Source organism: Clupea harengus, chromosome 15 (genome assembly GCF_900700415.2).
Source record: "Clupea harengus chromosome 15, Ch_v2.0.2, whole genome shotgun sequence".
NCBI lineage: Eukaryota > Metazoa > Chordata > Actinopteri > Clupeiformes > Clupeidae > Clupea > Clupea harengus.
Window position 1 is genome coordinate 25644899 of NC_045166.1, and position 18230 is coordinate 25663128.

The 18230-nt window shown below is 40.4% G+C and overlaps 2 protein-coding genes across 2 annotated transcripts; one reads left to right on the top strand and one right to left on the bottom strand.

Annotated features, from left to right (window-relative positions):
* Positions 1-102: 102 nt before the first annotated feature.
* Positions 103-6984, bottom strand: pla2g7 (phospholipase A2, group VII (platelet-activating factor acetylhydrolase, plasma)). Its single transcript, XM_012821000.3, has 11 exons — positions 6724-6984; positions 6028-6164; positions 5191-5341; positions 4853-4946; positions 4596-4664; positions 3183-3357; positions 2604-2717; positions 2428-2519; positions 2042-2212; positions 1516-1664; positions 103-1216 (listed from the first exon to the last, which is right to left on the bottom strand). The coding sequence occupies exons 1-11, from the start codon at positions 6794-6796 to the stop codon at positions 1116-1118; spliced, it is 1326 nt and encodes a 441-aa protein (XP_012676454.1). The 5' UTR covers positions 6797-6984; the 3' UTR covers positions 103-1115.
* A 4305-nt stretch (positions 6985-11289) lies between these two features.
* Positions 11290-18203, top strand: mep1a.1 (meprin A, alpha (PABA peptide hydrolase), tandem duplicate 1). Its single transcript, XM_031581852.2, has 14 exons — positions 11290-11410; positions 11545-11569; positions 11648-11689; positions 11833-11873; positions 11989-12064; positions 12315-12432; positions 12881-13056; positions 13338-13559; positions 14596-14742; positions 15822-16037; positions 16582-17043; positions 17456-17629; positions 17875-17932; positions 18060-18203. The coding sequence occupies exons 1-13, from the start codon at positions 11351-11353 to the stop codon at positions 17922-17924; spliced, it is 1809 nt and encodes a 602-aa protein (XP_031437712.1). The 5' UTR covers positions 11290-11350; the 3' UTR covers positions 17925-17932; positions 18060-18203.
* The last annotated feature ends 27 nt before the right edge of the window (positions 18204-18230 follow it).

Here is an 18230-nt window from a genome sequence, read left to right on the forward strand (position 1 = left end):
GACTTTGTTAATAGTACAAATTCATCTACTTAACTCCAGTGGATTTGATCTTGCATAACTGATTCAGATAAATGTTGATACACAAATAAAGAAGTCCAAATATAATTTTTTCCCATTTTAATGAACAATTGCAAAGTACAGTGAAAACATATAATGAATGTGCCTTACAAGGAGGACAGGTAGATTTATTTTTATAGTGATCATTGAGGAAAAATATGGATGGCATCTGATGTCTTGTTACATGGTATTCAGTTATCTGAAAGGAAAGAGCTAGAGATGTGTTCGTGTAATTAAAGCACAAAGCCAAATAACTTGAAAGTACTGTAGTGTTAAGTACTAAGATCTAAATTAATATTTGGCATACAGTGTTGGTTGTAATATTACAATGGAGAATGAGTTGAAATTTAAAAACCAGCGTAAGGCACGAGGGAAGGATAGTGATTTCTGACTTTCAAAAGACAACCTTTAAACCCCTTCTCCCCTCTACAATATCCCATAGCATAATCATGATTTCTGAAAGTCTATTTTACTACAACCAACCAACCAAGGAGAGCTGTAGTCAGCTGCTTTTACAAAACCTTTACCCATTTCAACCCAGGGAACATTTAACCCTTTTTCTATTAAGAAATGAAGGATTCATAAAGATGTTTTTGAGAGGAAGTGCTAATGAGCAGAATATTCTGATGTTCTAAGCCCAGTTCATTTAAGGCGTATACTAAATTCTGACAAACGGTAAACCTGCACAGTTGCAATATAGGTCCATAAAGTCAAGACTCCTCTCCAGCATTGGCTCATAGCCTCCTGTACACATACAGTCATGTACACGTCAAATACATGCTTTCTTCCCTGAATAAACTGAGTAGGATTTAGAATTGTAGAAACAAAAATAGTGGTACTGATATACATGTAGTTTAAAACTTATCCATGTATTCACACATTATCCTTATCAAAAGTGTCACTCATTTTTGGGCCGGACCATTCATGTTCCTCTGAGGGAGGAAATGAGTAGATGCTGCTTGCCTTTACTGCCCCCCAGTTCCACTGGGAATTCTTTTAAAAACATTTTTTTTTAAAAATGGTGCAAAAGGGCTCTCCTTCCCTCTGGAGGATACAATTCATATGGACGACTGCAGAACAGTAATGTTGGTGCCTTGAATTAAGTTGTCATCCTTCCCATCAATCAGTGTGTCCCACTGATTAAAGTCTCCCTCAAGAGCTGCAATATAAAATCGCCTTTGGTCACATTTCATCACAATGATGCTTTCAAATCTCAATATATATGCCTTTTCTTAACCATAAAGCATGCAACTGTCTCAGACAACTTAATACCACTAATGTAATCTTGATTGCCCTTCATTTAGAAAATAAATACTGTATAAAACACTCCACTAGTCACAGCTTCTAATCCTCAATTAAATGGTCTTGGATATGTGACATTTATCTTCTATTTGTTAAGCAATGTACAAATAATATGACTGGAACACATCGCTAAAATGTCAAAATAAATGAACTCACACAGATGTCTCTGCAAGAATGCCAAGGAAGCTTTGTTGCACAGGTTCATCGCCACATTAGGGTCGAGTTCACCTTTCAACTTCAGCAGCTTGCCCAGCCAGTTTCCCGTCAGGAATGTGAAGTCTGGAAAACTCTGGTGCACTGTGCCCCTGTTGGCACAAGAGTCAGTCATGCCGCATGCAGATTTATAAATACAATTATGAGATTATTTCTCGATATAGCATCGTCTATACATTTCAATTCACTGGTCAAATTAGATGGCTAATCTTGTCCCCATGATGCCTTTAAATAAAGTTTGAAATTATACCACATGTTTTTTTTTTTAATATTCATATGATAAAACTCAGTTTGTGTGGTAATGTGGATTTTTTTTGGTCAGTTTCTCCAGTATAGGTAATCAATAACATGGACTAACCCATGCACTGAGTGCCCTCTCTTGGTGCACCCATTTGGATGGCAATTACATTCTTGATGGACCACAAACAGCCTTTAAGCACAAACCGATAACTCGGTATAGTTAGCAGACCTGATCGTAATCATTTTGCGGGGAAAGAATGCAGAGTCCAGCTTCTTGATGCGCGCAATATTGCCAGCCCACTGGAACTTCTCAGAGTTGATGAAGAAGATGGGCTGCTTGACTCGCGGAAAGATCTCCTCATCTATTGGCGACATCCAGGCGTCCAGTGCAATGCCACACCTTAAGGTCAGAGTACAAAGTCATAATCTCACTTTTTTGGGGATGACAAGTTATGGCATAAATGACTAGTTGCACTGTTTGGCTCACAGGTCTTAGCTTTTGCTGCATTTGACAGGAATGTAACCATAAATGATACGTTTGTGTCATGTAATGAGGTCTGTTCAGAAATGTCCTTTTACAGTACATAAAAAGGGATGAATCAGTCTGGTACGTACTTGAATTTGACTTCCTTACATAGACCTTCAATGACGGTGGCTCCACCAAACGAATGACCCATAATGGCAATTTTACACAGGTCCATAGAGTCCTGTATAGAAATATACAAATCAAGTTTACATTGGAGGCTTGCATCACAAAAATACTTAGTAATCTTTTTCAAATAAACACTCACCTCCAGTGTCGACCAATCAAACTGGGTGCGCAGAACATTCTCCACAGGGCTTCCTGTGTTGATCTCGATGAGAAGGTCCAAAGCCTTTATACACTCATCTGCTCTTTGCTTGACCTTTCATAAATCAACAACATATACAAATCTCAACAAACAAGTGCATTTCTGTTTAGAAAATTGCCACTTATTGCTGATTTCTTTTACTCTCGTCTCATTTTAGGGTTTTCCATTATTCTCCCACTAGTTCTCCACTTCAGGCTAACCAAATACCATCTTAAAAGAAAAGCGAAAATACTGAAGGATCCCCAGATTGTACAGGTCCTCTTACCTCTCTGAACCTAAATTAGCCCTTATATTGAAGTCACAGGAGGCATGGAATCAGTTTGGTCAGCACATAGCTGTTAAATTTCATGTTGATTTTGTTTTGTAACCAGTGCACGTCTTAAGATTGTCTAGCGTTTCATTCCATAACATCAAATCCAATGTTGTGACCATGCCACACTGGAGAAATCAATCATGCAAATATTTTTTTCATCTCTGCGTGCTAGTCTGTATGTGGCCTTAGGTAGGGGTAAATGGCACCTGTTTGTTCCTCAGGGGGAACTCACGCTCCCCAGGTTTCAGGGGTCTATAGTACATCCACTGCTGCTGGAGATGAGGGGGGTTCACGCTGGAGGGCTTACACGAGGCCTGCTCCTTCTGCTGCTCCACTTCGCTCTTCTCCGTGAAATAGAACGTTGCTGACGCAGATTCGTCCCTTTTGTAAGGAGAAATGCATTCATTTAGTTATATATGTATATATATATATATATATATATATTAACCTTAGTCATTAAGATACTGTTATATCCTCACTCTGTTCTTGCCCTCAAACATAAAAAAAAAAAAAAGAGTAGTGCAGGCCTTTTTAGACAAATAGTGACATTCTGGAAGGGAAGTTTTTAGCCCCTAATTTAGAGTTGGGTGAAACTCATAGGCCCGTGGCACTCTACAACAGTCTATTTAATTCTCAGAAGGTACAGTGTGTAGAATTTAGGGGGATCTATTAGCAGAAATGGAATATAGTGTTCCTAATTATTATTTAATTGGTCTATGATCACCTGTGACTACGATTTGTGTTTTCATTAGTTTACAATGAGCCATTAATATCTACATAGGGAGTGATCCTTTTCCATGGAGTCTGTAGTTCTACAGTAGAGATGGTGTTTTGGTTTTCCCGTCTGGGCTAAAGTGGGCCTTTTGCATTTTTATGGCACTTGGCAGCCACCGTAGGGTTTCCTACACACTTGGAAAGGGAGGGGTACTCAATTGGTTGCAATTCAGTAACCTCACTACTAGATGCCACTAAATCCTACACAAGTTACCTTAAATGCTGCAATTTAAAGGGTAAAACAAAAAATATTTCTCACGACCACACATACCGATAAAATGTACACATTCGCAACTATGTGGACAGTTTGACACAGTACAGCAGTAGTTGGACAGTTTGACACAGTACAGTGAATGTGTACATTTTGTCGGAATGCGTGGTCGTACATACATTACGCTGCCCTGCATGAACCACAATTACCTTTCATCTTACTTTCAGGCATTGGTCCCGTCGGAGACTAATACTGTGTTCCAGACAACTACCATGGATCAGTCTATAGGCAGACATATAGATACCACATTCCCACACCCTGACCTTTATGTTTTCCAGACAGGCTCTGTTGGCAGCACCGCCCCGCCCAATGAGAAAGTGATGACCTAGTTTGTCTCATTGTGTGCAGCCTCTCCATACATACAGGACCCATAAACCCCACATGGAGTGTACAGGAGAGAGTGGGCGTTCCTCTGTGTGTGGAGGCAGGTATTCATGGAAGAATGTTTTTCACTGATCGAGGAGGGAAATGAGTGAACTGTGTTCTCCATTGCATGCCCTCACATCACCACAAACACACACACACACATACACACACACACTGTTGGAATCAAGCCAATGATTCTGAAAGTTACCTATGCTCCACAGCAGCTACAATGAACCCTTGGGAGGCCAGTTCACAACATATGGCTGAGTACAAAGTCCTGTGGAAGCCAGAAGACGGTAAGAACTGTTAGAGACGTTTTTACTACTTGGAGATTTCATACACGGTATATCAACATTCTCTGCTACATTCACTTCTACAAAATGTGTTATTTTCATCATATACCATTACAGTGGCTAGAGCCCTCTCTGCCAGTTAAGATGCACTGAGGTTAGAGGGAAAGGTTACCTAAAAGCACCCAGTCCATGTGAGAAGATGACCACTGGACACTTTCCACATGATTTGAACGAAGCATTCCAAACAGCTGGGATTTCACATGCCCCTGATTAACCATAGAGAACAAATGTCCATACATAGTTAACAGGTAATCACTAAGAAGCCTGCCTTTGTGATTCCATTCATTTATTTTAATATAACGTCATCATGATCATGGTCATATCGCCCATTCTTAATGTGTACTAATATTCCTGAAGGAAACTCATTAGAGAGAACGACATATACAGAGCGAAAATCTTTCTGATGTTATTACATGTACACACACAATATTAACACAATCACATACTCACCAAAGAGGTAGTTAAAGATTCTTTCACTGATTGAGCGGTTGATCTTCATGAAGTCGGCCAGGCCGTTAAAATACTCCCTAGTAGGGATCCAGTCTGGCCTTTCCAATACCTCAGAATCATGGCATGGATAGTACAGCCTGAAGAACGTACCCTTGTATACAACAGCAAATGGTACATTTTAATGATGTTGAAAAATTCATATCTTAGTGAATTTTTGTTTGCTGCTATGTGAAGAATAAAGGTGGATGTATAAGAATATTAAGCAGAGAAGTCTTATGAAAGTCTGACTGAAGGTTACGATTAAGTTAATGACGGACAACTAGTATTACTTGTGTTTCAAACATGTCATATTTAGCCAAAAAGTATAGCTTATTTCCTCTAATCAGAACTAAAGATGGAACGATGATTCTCGTTGCGTTACTCATCATATCCCTAGTCACCTTTGGTCAAAGTCATTATGTGTTTTGTGTTTTATCTTTTCCTGGTTGCACCAGATCAAATATTACTCACATTTAGATACAATAGGATGTTAGCTATGAGTCACACTCATATTCTGCTTTCCTGGTACAGGTAAGTGCAAAATAAGTCTTTACATAGGACAAATTGAAGATAGCATATGTAAGCAAATAATTCAGTATTAAGTGAATATTTATTTTGATGTGTACTATTTATCTCCCATACCAAAGGGAGAAGATATTTTGACCACCTCCATTACACTGACAAACCTTTAAATCGTGCTTAATTAAATAGTCATACAAGTTCCTCTATGAAGGGTTCATTTGTCAGCTGATTGTGATATCTCTCTCTCTCTCTCTCTCCGACACAGTATCACCTTACCTCTATTGTATGGCCCACCATGAGATCCGTGCAGCCCACCTGGTGGGGGCCATTCCCCGGGGGGATGCGCATGCTTGTGTTGTGGCCACCGGTATTCCCCATGACCAGCGCTGCCCAGCTCCAGTTGTGCCTCAAACCTGATCAGACAACAAACATACACACAGACAGACCACATAACAATCAGCTGACCCCAGTCCCGTTCCACGAGACCATCTCTGTTTCACAACCTACTTCTGCGCTAAAATCACAAAAAAACTGTACAAACTTTTATATTATATTCTAAACAGGCTACAACTATTTGTCGTACCACACATCAAGTGGCAGATACTACAGCATTTTCCTCGGCAACAATAGAGCAAAGGGGACAACAGCAAAAACAAACTCAACAAAGTACACGGGCTAACAACATGGCCATGTACATCTACAAACTAATGTCAGCTTCAGTTGCTAGCTTCAGTTCAGTGAAATCTGAGGCACCGTGTAGCTAGCTCATTTAATAGTATAACGACCTATGATAACTCGGTGTAACCCCATTTACCAAAACAATGTCACCTCAACACATTTGGGTGACAGTCAAATTACAAACGGGACTTTTTGACATGACGTTACGGTCACATTAACTGAGATTAGCAAACTAACATATTCGCCTAGCCAGATGATAGCTAACATAGTCAATTCATGCGAACGTGCTCATACCTGCTGTTGATTTGGACAAGTCATAAACTTTCTTGACCAATGCCAGCTGTATAAATCCAGTAAAGGTGAACATTGAACGTGGTTGGCAGTCAACAGTGACTAGCCTCTAGCTAGCGTTAGCTTGGCCCCGACCACAAGAGCATGACCCTGCCGACTGGTTAATCTCGGGAGTGGCCAAAACCAAAATTACGGAGTATGCAGCAGCGTAAAACTAGTGTAAATACAGTGTCGCTTCCGGGTTCGATTTCTAGGTGGGAGACTGTAATTATTCCCGAGTAAAAGTAAAGTAACAGTCCTATAATACTGCGGTATAACAGCACGAACGAACTTATCTTACATTTATTTTTTATATAGCAGTAAAACATTTAATGCTCTAAAAACAGCCTAACCACTTTGGCAGTATCAGTGTATGTCAGTTATGCCTGTACAGGTCAATAGGCCTCCCCCTTCCAAGGCTGCGAATGCTATGCGGACGACAATTCCCCATTTTTATTTCAGAATCATGTTCGTCGTCGTTCGTTTAATTTAGTCTTTCACAATTCAGACTGGGATGTCTCCATCCTCCAACCACTTAATACTAGCGTGGTCGAGAGCGAGGAGACCGTCTAGCTAGCTCATTGGGTGGCTTGAAGATTGGGCATTCCTGAAGGAGGTGCGGGATAGTCTGCGGAGCGCCACCATCACAAGTCATTTTCACTAGCGCCAACCATCCAGTGGGAGGGGGTTGAGGCGAGTCCAGGCCTTGCGGCTTAGGTGGTGGCCGCTTGGCTCTGTGGATGGGGACTTGATGAAAGTGTGCAGAGTGGTGTGTGAGCTTCTCCATTCTCCCTGCCATTTCTGTTCCACCCAAGAGGTGGAGGGTCGACCTTGCCTGCGGAGCGCTGCAGCTTTGGTAGCAGGGTTAGGGTTAGCTGGGGGATGGTGTCGTCCTGGACGGGAGGGACCAGGCTATCCTCCTTGACTGCCTTCTCTGCCAGCTTTAGGACCTGGTAGTCGCACCGGATGCTAGCAGGGGGAATTCCTGAGACTATGGAAAGCATTTAATTTGGGGTAGGTTTCAGGGTCCCAGAGATGAGACGCATGGCATCATTAAGGACCACCTCAACAGCCTTGGTGTGAGTGCTGTGGGCCCAGACTGCGGCAGCATATTCAGCAGCAGAATATACCAGGGTGAGGACCGATGTTCGGAGGGTGGTGAAGTTTTCCCCCCAGTTCACTATGGTGAGCTTCCTGATGATGTTGACACGTTTTGAGGTTTTCTCGGCCACGTTCTTGAGGTGGGGACCAAACTAGTGATGGCAGCCTGACACTGAAGCGCCGGAACGTGCTTCATACCTTAACTACACCAACCATAAAACCACTGCTTCGAAGGTTGCTTTGGTACGGAAAAATCACGTGACATATTACGTGCGAAACAGCAACTGCTTCTTTCTCCGAATGAACCAGCTGAGTGGTTCACAGCGCCACGCACGAAACAGTCAGTTGCCTCGTTTTGAGTCTGAATTGTAGCGCCTTCAAAGCACAAAAACTTCCGCGCACAACATTGGGGTGCACACTAGATTGTCATTGTTAGATAGATTCGTGCCACTGTCTAGCTGGGCTAATTTAGTTGCAGCCTTGGCACATCACCAGGAGAGGTCACTGTTACTGAAGCTTCAAGTAATGAACCGATTTTTGAAACAATGTGCCTAATGGTTCAATGCTTCACCAAAGCTTCATTTGCCCATCACTAGACCAAACGTCAGGTTACGATTCAGTGTCACTCGAGGTATACAGGTCGTGGGTCGAATCTCATCTTTTTGCCCCTCCATCTTTGTTTCCAACTCCTTTTTTGCAAGTCGGTTGGCTAGGTGGTAGATCAAGCAAACCGTTTTAGGCTCGCTTAGTTTCAAGTGCCAGCGGGTGAGGTAGCTATAGAGGGTGGAAATGGCTGTTTCCAGGATAGGTTGGATCTCCTCGTAGGTTTCGGTTGCATAGCCGATTGCACTGTCATCCGCGTACAGGTACTTGCTTGATGTTGTGGGAGGGTAGTCTGCTATATAGACATTAAAGAGGATGGGGGCCAATACGGAGCCCTGAGGTAGGCCGTATCTGAGTTGCCGCTTCCTACTGCGCTCGCCACTCGAGGTCACCACATAGAAGGATCGGTTCTTAAGTATGAGCATGATGAGCTTTACAAGCTTCACATAGGGTATGAGTTGGAGCAGCTTAAGGTAGAGACCGCGGTGCCACACGGTGTCATATGCGGCTGTCAAGTCAATATACACCCCTCCAAACTTTTCCTTCCTCTGGAATTCAGCTTCGATGTCGTTGACAAGGCGAGCTATTTGGTGCGTAGTTTGCAGTTCGCAGGATTGTGCTATTGTCTTGGAGACGAAACACAGGTCAGGGTTAGTCCACGTCTTGTGGCGGCCAGAGAAGAACAATTTGTTATCCTATAGCTTCGTATAGAATGTTGAACATCTTCTAATAAAGAAATTTGACCCCTGTATTAAAGGGGCACACTTTTTAGTTTTCGCAGCCTAACAAGTTTTGCACATTATTATGAAAGTTTTTAACACTTTAGCAAAGCAGATAACGAAAATAACAGTGAAATATAAATATAGACTTATTTCACTGTCTTAAACAAGAATCTACATCAGCAAAATTAGGACAGTCAGACATGAAAATTATGATTGGCTTTTTAATTGTGTTCATTTTCAACCCTCACCATTCGTAACGAGCGTATTGTAGTAACAGTTTTAGAGCGGACTATTATTTTGATTATTATCATTATTATGATTGTATTATTTTGATATTTTTATTGTTTTCGTCTTATTTAGGATTGTTTAGACTGGCTTAAAGTTGCTGGAGCAAGTCGACCGGAAGTTTGGACTGTTTTAACACTTCCTGTTACTACAGAAAAAATAAGAAAATCCCCCACCTCAAATTACAAAGATAATGTCCGTATATGGGCTGTGGTAGTAATCACTTCCTTTATTTGTCAATCCTGCCTTCCTTTCATAACGTCCAAGGCCCTACCTCTGATGAAAATGTAAAGTAAAGGAGGGAGGAACTAGGTTGTAGGAAACAAGAAGTGCTATGTAGGCCTCTGGTCTCATCTAAAAGTTAATGGTTCAACCTGTTCACATTCAAACTTATTGCAATAGATTTCGCTATTAAATCTACGATGTGGAAGGCACATCAGCAAATAAAATGAGATCCATGTCATGAAATGGGAGGTGCGGCGCCCATTTCATGACATGGATAGATACCAAATGGTCAAAGATAGGCCAGCATCGGTTCAGGGTGATTTTAAACAGTAGATGGCGCGTTGAGCCATCTTCAACCCATAAAATGCAGATTTTGTTTTTTATAAAAATGAGAATTTTGTCAAAAGGAACACCAGCATTGATGTGATTTAAAGTTCAGTCATACTATTTAATTCACAGCTAAAAACATTTAGGGTGCACTTACACTTTAAGAGACATCAATTACTGATGATGCAGCAGCATCACCTCTTGCTAGACTTGTACATGTACAACTGACCTGTATTTGTCTCTCTGTTGTGTTATATGTCTTGTGTTTTTATAGTGTAAATATGTATATATATATATGTTCAATCTATATTTTTATTGTTTTTGTGTCTGAGAGCTGCTACCTTAATTTCGTTGTACTTGTGCAATGACAAATAAATATATTCTATTCTATTCTATTCTACCTAACTTCAGACCGGTAGTTATATATAACATATAAGAAGTTAAGGACTTTAAGATCAATCAAAACATAAATTCTACTGTAACCATAAAGGTTGTTGCAATGATGCACCCACTTTAGTGGAAGGTGCAAACATATTTGTTAATCTATTGCACTGAGATTTTACCGCCCAAACAATATTGTCCACCAATTGTCTCTGGTCATCCTCATTATCGGATGTTTTTCTCAAAACAGTATAACACATATCAGAGAAAGGAAAAATTCGAAATGGCTATTGTAATAAAGGAAAACCATTACTAATGGTTTTCAATAACCAATTATTGATTGACTAATGATCAATGACATCCCCATGGTGGAGATGGTAAAGCACTGGGTAGCGGCTCTGCCTAAAGAAAATTGCAAAAGAGCATTGAAAAAATTGACCTAGAAATACAGAAATTTCACACCCAAATTTTTTTTACATTTTATTTAAATGGAGCCTTTTTGTAACATATTGTAAACGTATTGTAACTTTTCTCTTTTGTGTGTGCGCTGTATAAATATGATGAATTATTATTATACTGTACATCTTTCATGTTTTTATTGTAATTAAAGCATAACATCACCTTTGTTCATAACAACTGAGAATAATGTACAATTATTAATTCATGTGATCTTAATACTATTGAATTCATTTTACAAAAAGAAAATGAAGTTACAAATAGGCCCTACAATACAGCTAGAGAGAGAGAGAGAGAGAGAGAGAGAGAGAGAGAAGGCATGCACATGTCCCTTAGTTGTAAAACTACATGTCAGTAATGCTTAACCACAAGGCCTCTCTGTTTTGACACGTGAGCCCATAACTGACTCTATCTTGATCAAAGGCTAAAGTTCTATGCGACTTGCTTACCACTTAAACCCAAATTAACTTTTGTTCAAGCCATTTCACACTATGTCCTCCACCAGGCTTCTCTTCATCGCAGGGCTGCTTGCGGTGTCCTGCTTGCCTACTGTGAGTTGGGGTTTATTCTTTTTTTTACTATTATTATTGGTATTTATATTGACAGTGTCTATGTAGCAGTTTTGGATGGATATAGATTTATGTCTATATTGACTCATACAATCTCATTTCTCTGTTCCGTGAAGGTTCATGCAGCATCTGATGTGCATGGTAAGTTAGTTTACAAGCTGTTAGAGAGGTGAAGTGATTTTGACTTTGTTTAGTTTAACAATATTTTTTTCCATACAGAGGTTGACAATGAGCCAAATGAGAACCCTTATCTTAACCTCGGTGAGTTATGAACTTTTCATGTTTTTAACCTATATAACATTAATTTCTATAAAAAAAATCTCTGAAAGCAGAGCTGCTTCAATCACCATGGAAATTAACTGTATTGTTAGAGCAGACATTACATTTCTTTGTGTCCATTTCAGGAGCTAAAACTCCGCTGGTAGAAGGAGATATGGCCATACCAGTGAGTTTGTCTCAAAGACACTGCTGCTACAATCTTTGGTTGTGTTTTTCCTGTGACTTTCTGACTTTTGCTGCATGTCATACCATTCAAAATCGGAAATTGTTTTTCTTCACAGTTTGGCCGTAATGCTCTCCTAGACACAGCATACAGATGGAAATTCCCAATCCCTTACATCCTATCCGATGAACTTGGTAAGTGGACAACCAAGTCAATGCAACTAATAATGGCTGTTATTAAGTTTTGTTTTACTCATAGTTACTGTGCACCGTATCTTGTTATGCCAGAATAACCTTTGTAAAGTTAAATGGTGCAAATGTAGTTCCTTTGGTTGATGATTACAGTAAATTACACTCTGCCTGCATAGTCAGACAAAGCACTCTTTGGTTATGGTATGTAATCATTGAAGATGATGTGTGTTGATTACTGTATGTCGTCTTTCAGAACTGAATGCCAAAGGCTGCATCTTTCAGGCTTTTGAGATGTATCGGCTCAAATCCTGTATCGACTTCAAGCCTTACGAAGGAGAAAGAAGCTACATTAGATTTGTGAAAAGAGATGGGTATGGCTTAATAATGCTCTTTTACTGCTTAGCACTCCATCTTCAATGTTGTTCATGTCACTTCGAAACTCGCATTGATTGAGTAGCAGTGAGTACACTGTGTTGCCTACCTGTTGCTTCCTTGATAGACCTCAGTATTAGGTCACTATTGTATTAGGTCAGTTGAGTCATTGTTCATTTGTAAGACATGGTAGACAAATCCATTCTCTAAGACATACTAAGAAAAACCCCTTTTGAGGGTCGTCTACCTTATCATGAGTTTCTGAATAGAGGTGTTTAAGGACTTTGTAAATATGTAACTGTAAATTTCAAGATACTTTAACATGGATTTTCATCATGTTCAGCAATGCTTTATCAGGCTGACTTGGCCTCAAATTTCATTCCAGTCTAGATGTACCAACTCTGATTAAACACACCTGATGTGAGACATCATTATCTTTGTCCCCAGCTGTTGGTCTATGGTGGGTGACCAGCAGGAGGGTCAGCTGCTCTCCCTGGGTCCACGTTGTGACCACAAGGCTATAATTGAACATGAGATGCTGCATGCGTTAGGTTTCTACCATGAGCAGTCCCGCCAGGACCGAGACGACTACGTCAAGATCCATCTCGACCAAGTGATTGACGGTATGTTCAGTTTTGGAGAAGCACTCTTGCACAGCCTCTAGTCTTGGGAGTAAGCCCCATAGCCACTAATAGGTTTTACTGGATGGATGTTTAAATTCTGACACTGCGATCAATGACTTAAGACATTGTTTTTTCTATGAATGACATTCATTTGGGTTTGAGCTTTATTCTTCATTCTTTTAAACGTTTTTGAACAGACTTTGGAGACTTCATATGTCTCTGTCAGCCTTTGTTGCGGAAGCTTTGTTGTTTATCCAATCTGATTTTCTTGTTGTACACAGGATTGCAGCATAACTTCAACAAGTACAATGAAAGCTACATCACTGATCAGAACACGGCGTATGACTATGAGTCCGTCATGCACTATCGCCCCTTTGCCTTCAACAAGGACCCCGCCATCCCGACCATCACCACCAAGATCCCAGAGTTCTACAACATCATCGGACAGTACCTGGACTTCAGTGCGCTGGATGTGCTACGGATGAACAGGATGTATAACTGCTGTAAGTAATGCTATTATACTGTGTTGGAATAGTTACACTGCATTCTATTATACCCACTACTATAGAGACAAGGCAGACTAAAGATAAAAAAAACATACAAAAACCAACAGACTCAAAATGCATCTTTGATAAATTGGGAGACCTAGATCTGATGTCATTATAATATCATGTATGAGTTTAATCACAGATATTTCTTCACATTTTTGGGGGGAAAAAACATTCAAGACAGAAATGAGATTTAGCATTTTTAGCACAAATCTACCATTTTTTACAAAGAAGATCCCCTAGCTACCCATCCCCACAACAGCTTTGAACAATCTTCTTGTTAAATTATCGTTTAATGCACTTTACTGTGATTTGTGCTTCATCCCCATTGTTAACACCAATGTTGTCTTTATAGAGAAACAGAGGAGAAAATATTGAGATGCCTAAACATTTATTAAAAACTGAGCATGATTTGTGATCCTGTGGAGATCTCTCTTTCAACACCATAGGAGAAATTTAGACCATATAGAAATCTGAGAAGCAGCATTTAAGACGAAAACTCACTTCTTATCTCATTGTTGTCTAGGAGAAACAAAGGATATGTATTTTTAGATTTTCTTTTCTTATGGGTATATTTTCATTGCTGTTTGTTGGTCGGCTTGTTTGTTGGGTGGCTGTCAGCAGGATTATGCTAATACTAACTGACTGATTTTCATCAAACTTGGTGAATGTGTGTAGCATGGGCCAAGAAAGAACCCATTACATTTTAGAGTGGGTCCAGGAATTAAAAAAAAGAAAATGTCCACTTTCTTTAACATTGCGAGATGGAGCATTTGGCCTTGGCGGAGGTCTGCACTCTCGAGTGCCCCTCTAGTTTTGAGATTGAAATAGTGTAGTGTGCTAAAATAAGTACTCTAAACATTGTCTAAACCAATAACAGCATGGTGCTCTTTCAGAGCACATGACTGCTAGTATGCTTCTAGTATGCTTCTAGTATGCTTCTAGTATGCTGTGTTTGCATCAGAGATTCACTGACTGTGCTCTGCTGTAGCCTCCTCCCTGACCCTGCTGGACCAGTGCTCTTTCGAGGTCACCAACATCTGTGGGATGATCCAGAGCTCCACGGACGATGCCGACTGGATCCACACCCAGAGCAGCCCAGGCTTTGCGGACCACACTCTTTCTGGACAATGCAGAGGTCAAAGTTCAAATTATTCACAAAAAAATGAAATGTACAGCTTCAATCTCTGTTTTTAACGGTTTACAGTCTTTCTCAGACACCTTGGTACATTTCTCAAATCATCCTTAACATTTTCAAAACAGTGAGTGACAATGACAATGAGTTGAGTTCACAACAACTTCAACTCAACAAGGGATCAAATGATGTAGAAAAAGTAGTAAGATGCATAAAATAACTTGATTTTAGACTGGATAGTAGCAACAAGAAGAACCTGTTGAGAAACCTAGGGACAATATTGCATGTCACATTACAGTAATCCTCCTTTATGTTATCTAATCATGATGGCCATTGACATTTCACCTTCATTCGGAGCAGAACTTTGCCAGTGGATAAAGTTCAGAATAATGATGGAACAGTAATAATAATAATAATAATAATAATAAAACTTTATTTATATAGCACCTTTCATGCAAAAGAATGCAGCTCAAAGTAATCAGTGATCTGTTGAGTCCACCAAACCCATCCCTGATGGCGTTTACCTTGACCCAAATGACCACATATAATTTGGCATGCTGCTCATTCTCATTCTCATTGCTCATTCTTATGATTAAGATCCCTATAGATTACTTTGAAGTAATGTTTTAGCAAGCATTCCAAAACTACCATGTCACTGAAACTGATAAAGAATATGGTTGACACATAATGATAACTGATTGAATCCATTTGAATGACTAACACAATGAAAAGATACCTAGAAGTTTTTTTTTTGGGGGGGGGGTAAGATTAATCAGCAGATCCTTTTGTATGAATGTGCAAAAGCATTTGCAAAACTATTCAAAGGAATGAGAAATTGTTGTGATTGTTTTGATGCACACAAATGACTAGATGATGTGGAGAGTGAACAAACAGTTTACATTTTTTTTATTTCATTTTAATTCTGATCTGGGAAATGCACCATAGTGACTGAGCCACAGACATGAAGGTGAACTGGTGAAAAGCATGGCGTTACTGAAACAATCACAAACAAATCTTCCACAACATTTCAACACGGTTTAAATTCCATATTTGGTTTTAAAGAAAGACACTGTGGATTTCAGATGCTGGATACTTCATGCATGTGAACACCTCCACTGGGAAGGCAGAGGAATCTGCTCTGCTACAGTCCCGTATCCTGTACCCCAAGAGAAAGCAGCAGTGTGCGCAGTTCTTCTACAAGATGACCGGCAGTGTGAAGGACAGGCTGGTGTTCTGGCTTAAAATGGATGACGGTACAGGAACGGTGCGCAAGATGAAGAAAGTGGGCACATTTTTGGGTAATTTTCATTTTGTTTTCATACTGTAACTTGACATTTAGTAGTCATTCACACTTCTGGTTCATCAGGTTCATCAAATGGTCCTGCATTTCTGACTGTTTGTAATTTGGGATCTTACGAAGGATTTACCAAGAAAAAAAAATGCCTTTCTATGCAGGGGTGCATGTGGCATTGGCAGTTCACTTTTTATACCTGAAGTAACATTGTACCATTGCCTCTACTTCATCATTTCCTCACACCTACAGCACTGCAACCTGTGGAGTGCAAATGAGCAAGATGCACATCAAACCAATACAACCACAAAACATCTCTCAGTGTTTTATCTTGGCAAGCTTAGATAAAGTGATTTTTTTTTTTATTCTAAAACTGGTCTAGTGTTTACCTTCCTCCATTTCATGCAGATATCTTTTTAGACCGATATGAAAGCTGCAACTCACATCTGTGACTTTTTAACCTCTAGGAGCTCAATGTAGGCAACTGCAAGTGCTCAAAGTTTTGACAGTTTTGACAGTCTGTATGTGTCTTATGTATGTGCCTCTTGTAGCTGATGATGACCATACCTGGAAAATTGCGCACATCCCTCTGGAAGTTGGTGTCAAGTTCCGCTATGCCTTCCAAGCTGTGCGTGGCGACCCGGCACAAGGGGGTGGCATCTTCATTGACGACATCACCCTGACAGAGACACGTTGCCCCGCAGGAGTATGGCGCATCCAGAACTTCTCTCAAATCATGGCGACGGCTGACAGCACCACGGTCCTGGACAGTGCCCGCTTCTACAGCCCCGAGGGCTACGCGTACGGTGTCCGCGTCAAACCTCTGTCAGGATACTCGGACTACACCGGCAACTACACAGGTCTCTACTTCCACCTGCTCAGTGGGGACGATGACGTGGTGATGCAGTGGCCTGCCATCAACCGCCAGGCCACCCTAGTAGTGATGGATCAGGACCCTGACGTGAAGCTGCGCATGTCCACTGCACGTAGTCTCACCACCAACATGGACAACAGTATGTTCAATGGCCGTTTCTCTTCAGAGCTATTTAAAGTGCCAATTCTTAACTGGACTAAATGGAGGTTATGTATGTAGGTTGTGTAGGTTTTTTTTTTTTTTCATTATACACAATCTAAAGTTGTGGCTCTGTAGACCATGTCATTATTGCTGTTGAGAATTACATTCCAAACTAAAGGTTCATTTTGTTTAGTTTTAATTTTACACAGAACTCGGTCTGACAAACAACATGGTGTCCAGCATGTTGTGTCTGCTTTTGTCATCTAATAATTCAACTGTTTTCAGGCCAGGCTATGTAAAAACAAGGGCCAGCCCTAGTTTTGGAGTGTAGTTCTACTGCAGCACTCAGACTGTCTTGCCACACCTGCTCATGTAAATGCTGATGCTGTTAATATTTGTATTTTTATTAGCACCTGATGGCAAACTCTGGTGGGACCGCCCATCCAAGGTCGGAACCTGGGACCCAGCAAACCAGTGGTATCGCAGTGAATCAAAGGGTTGGCAAAACTTTGTGAAACACTTTGACCTGCACCGACGGAACTACCTGAAAAACGATGACCTCATTATCTTTGTGGACTTTGAAGGTGAGTGGAGACTAAGGTGCTTGGTACACATGGCGATGGCCATGCCAGATTCGTTTGTCAGATAAGAACTTGAACCAGAAATTCAAATTTTCAAATATGACATTTTGCAGAAACTGGAAGGAAGTTCTGTCACATGCCCAAACATTTTCTGTGCCAATTTGATTTCTGTGACATGTTAAGTTATCTAAGAAGGAACTTGCCTCAGTCTTGTAAATGTACTGACAACTTTTTATTTGTATCTCTAGATCTATCACCTCTGATTAAAACAGAAGTACCTGTTGTACCAAATGAATAATGTTATAGGTGAGTGTTGGGTTTAATGAGCAATTCATGAGCAGTAAAAAGTTCACTGTACACCTAAGGTGCGTGTTTCTGTTGCCATGTTTTTATAGAGGACCTCTGTGTTGATGTTTATATTTTGTTCAAACAGGATGCAGTGCTGAAGAGCCAAGCAGCTGAACTGGGATGTTAAGACAGAGAAATGACTTTCTTTGGTCTCATTATGAATTACAAAAACCATCCTGTTTTTTTATGATGTCCATTAATGTTGACTCCATGAATGCTTTTTGGAAATGAATTAAAGATTTGAGAAACATATTTG

What these genes read in the sequence shown, in the direction of transcription:
- pla2g7 (XM_012821000.3), bottom strand. Translation starts at nt 6,796, where the DNA reads ATGTTCACCTTTACTGGATTTATACAGCTGGCATTGGTCAAGAAAGTT. An exon ending in TTGATTGGTCGACACTGGAG is followed by an intron (nt 2,520 to 2,603) that starts GTGAGTGTTTAT and finishes ATTTCTATACAG; the next exon opens with GACTCTATGGACCTGTGTAA. An exon ending in ATTCTTGCAGAGACATCTGT is followed by an intron (nt 1,217 to 1,515) that starts GTGAGTTCATTT and finishes TTTATATTGCAG; the next exon opens with CTCTTGAGGGAGACTTTAAT.
- mep1a.1 (XM_031581852.2), top strand. Translation starts at nt 11,351, where the DNA reads ATGTCCTCCACCAGGCTTCTCTTCATCGCAGGGCTGCTTGCGGTGTCC. An exon ending in TCTTTCTGGACAATGCAGAG is followed by an intron (nt 14,743 to 15,821) that starts GTCAAAGTTCAA and finishes TGTGGATTTCAG; the next exon opens with ATGCTGGATACTTCATGCAT. An exon ending in GAAAGTGGGCACATTTTTGG is followed by an intron (nt 16,038 to 16,581) that starts GTAATTTTCATT and finishes TGCCTCTTGTAG; the next exon opens with CTGATGATGACCATACCTGG.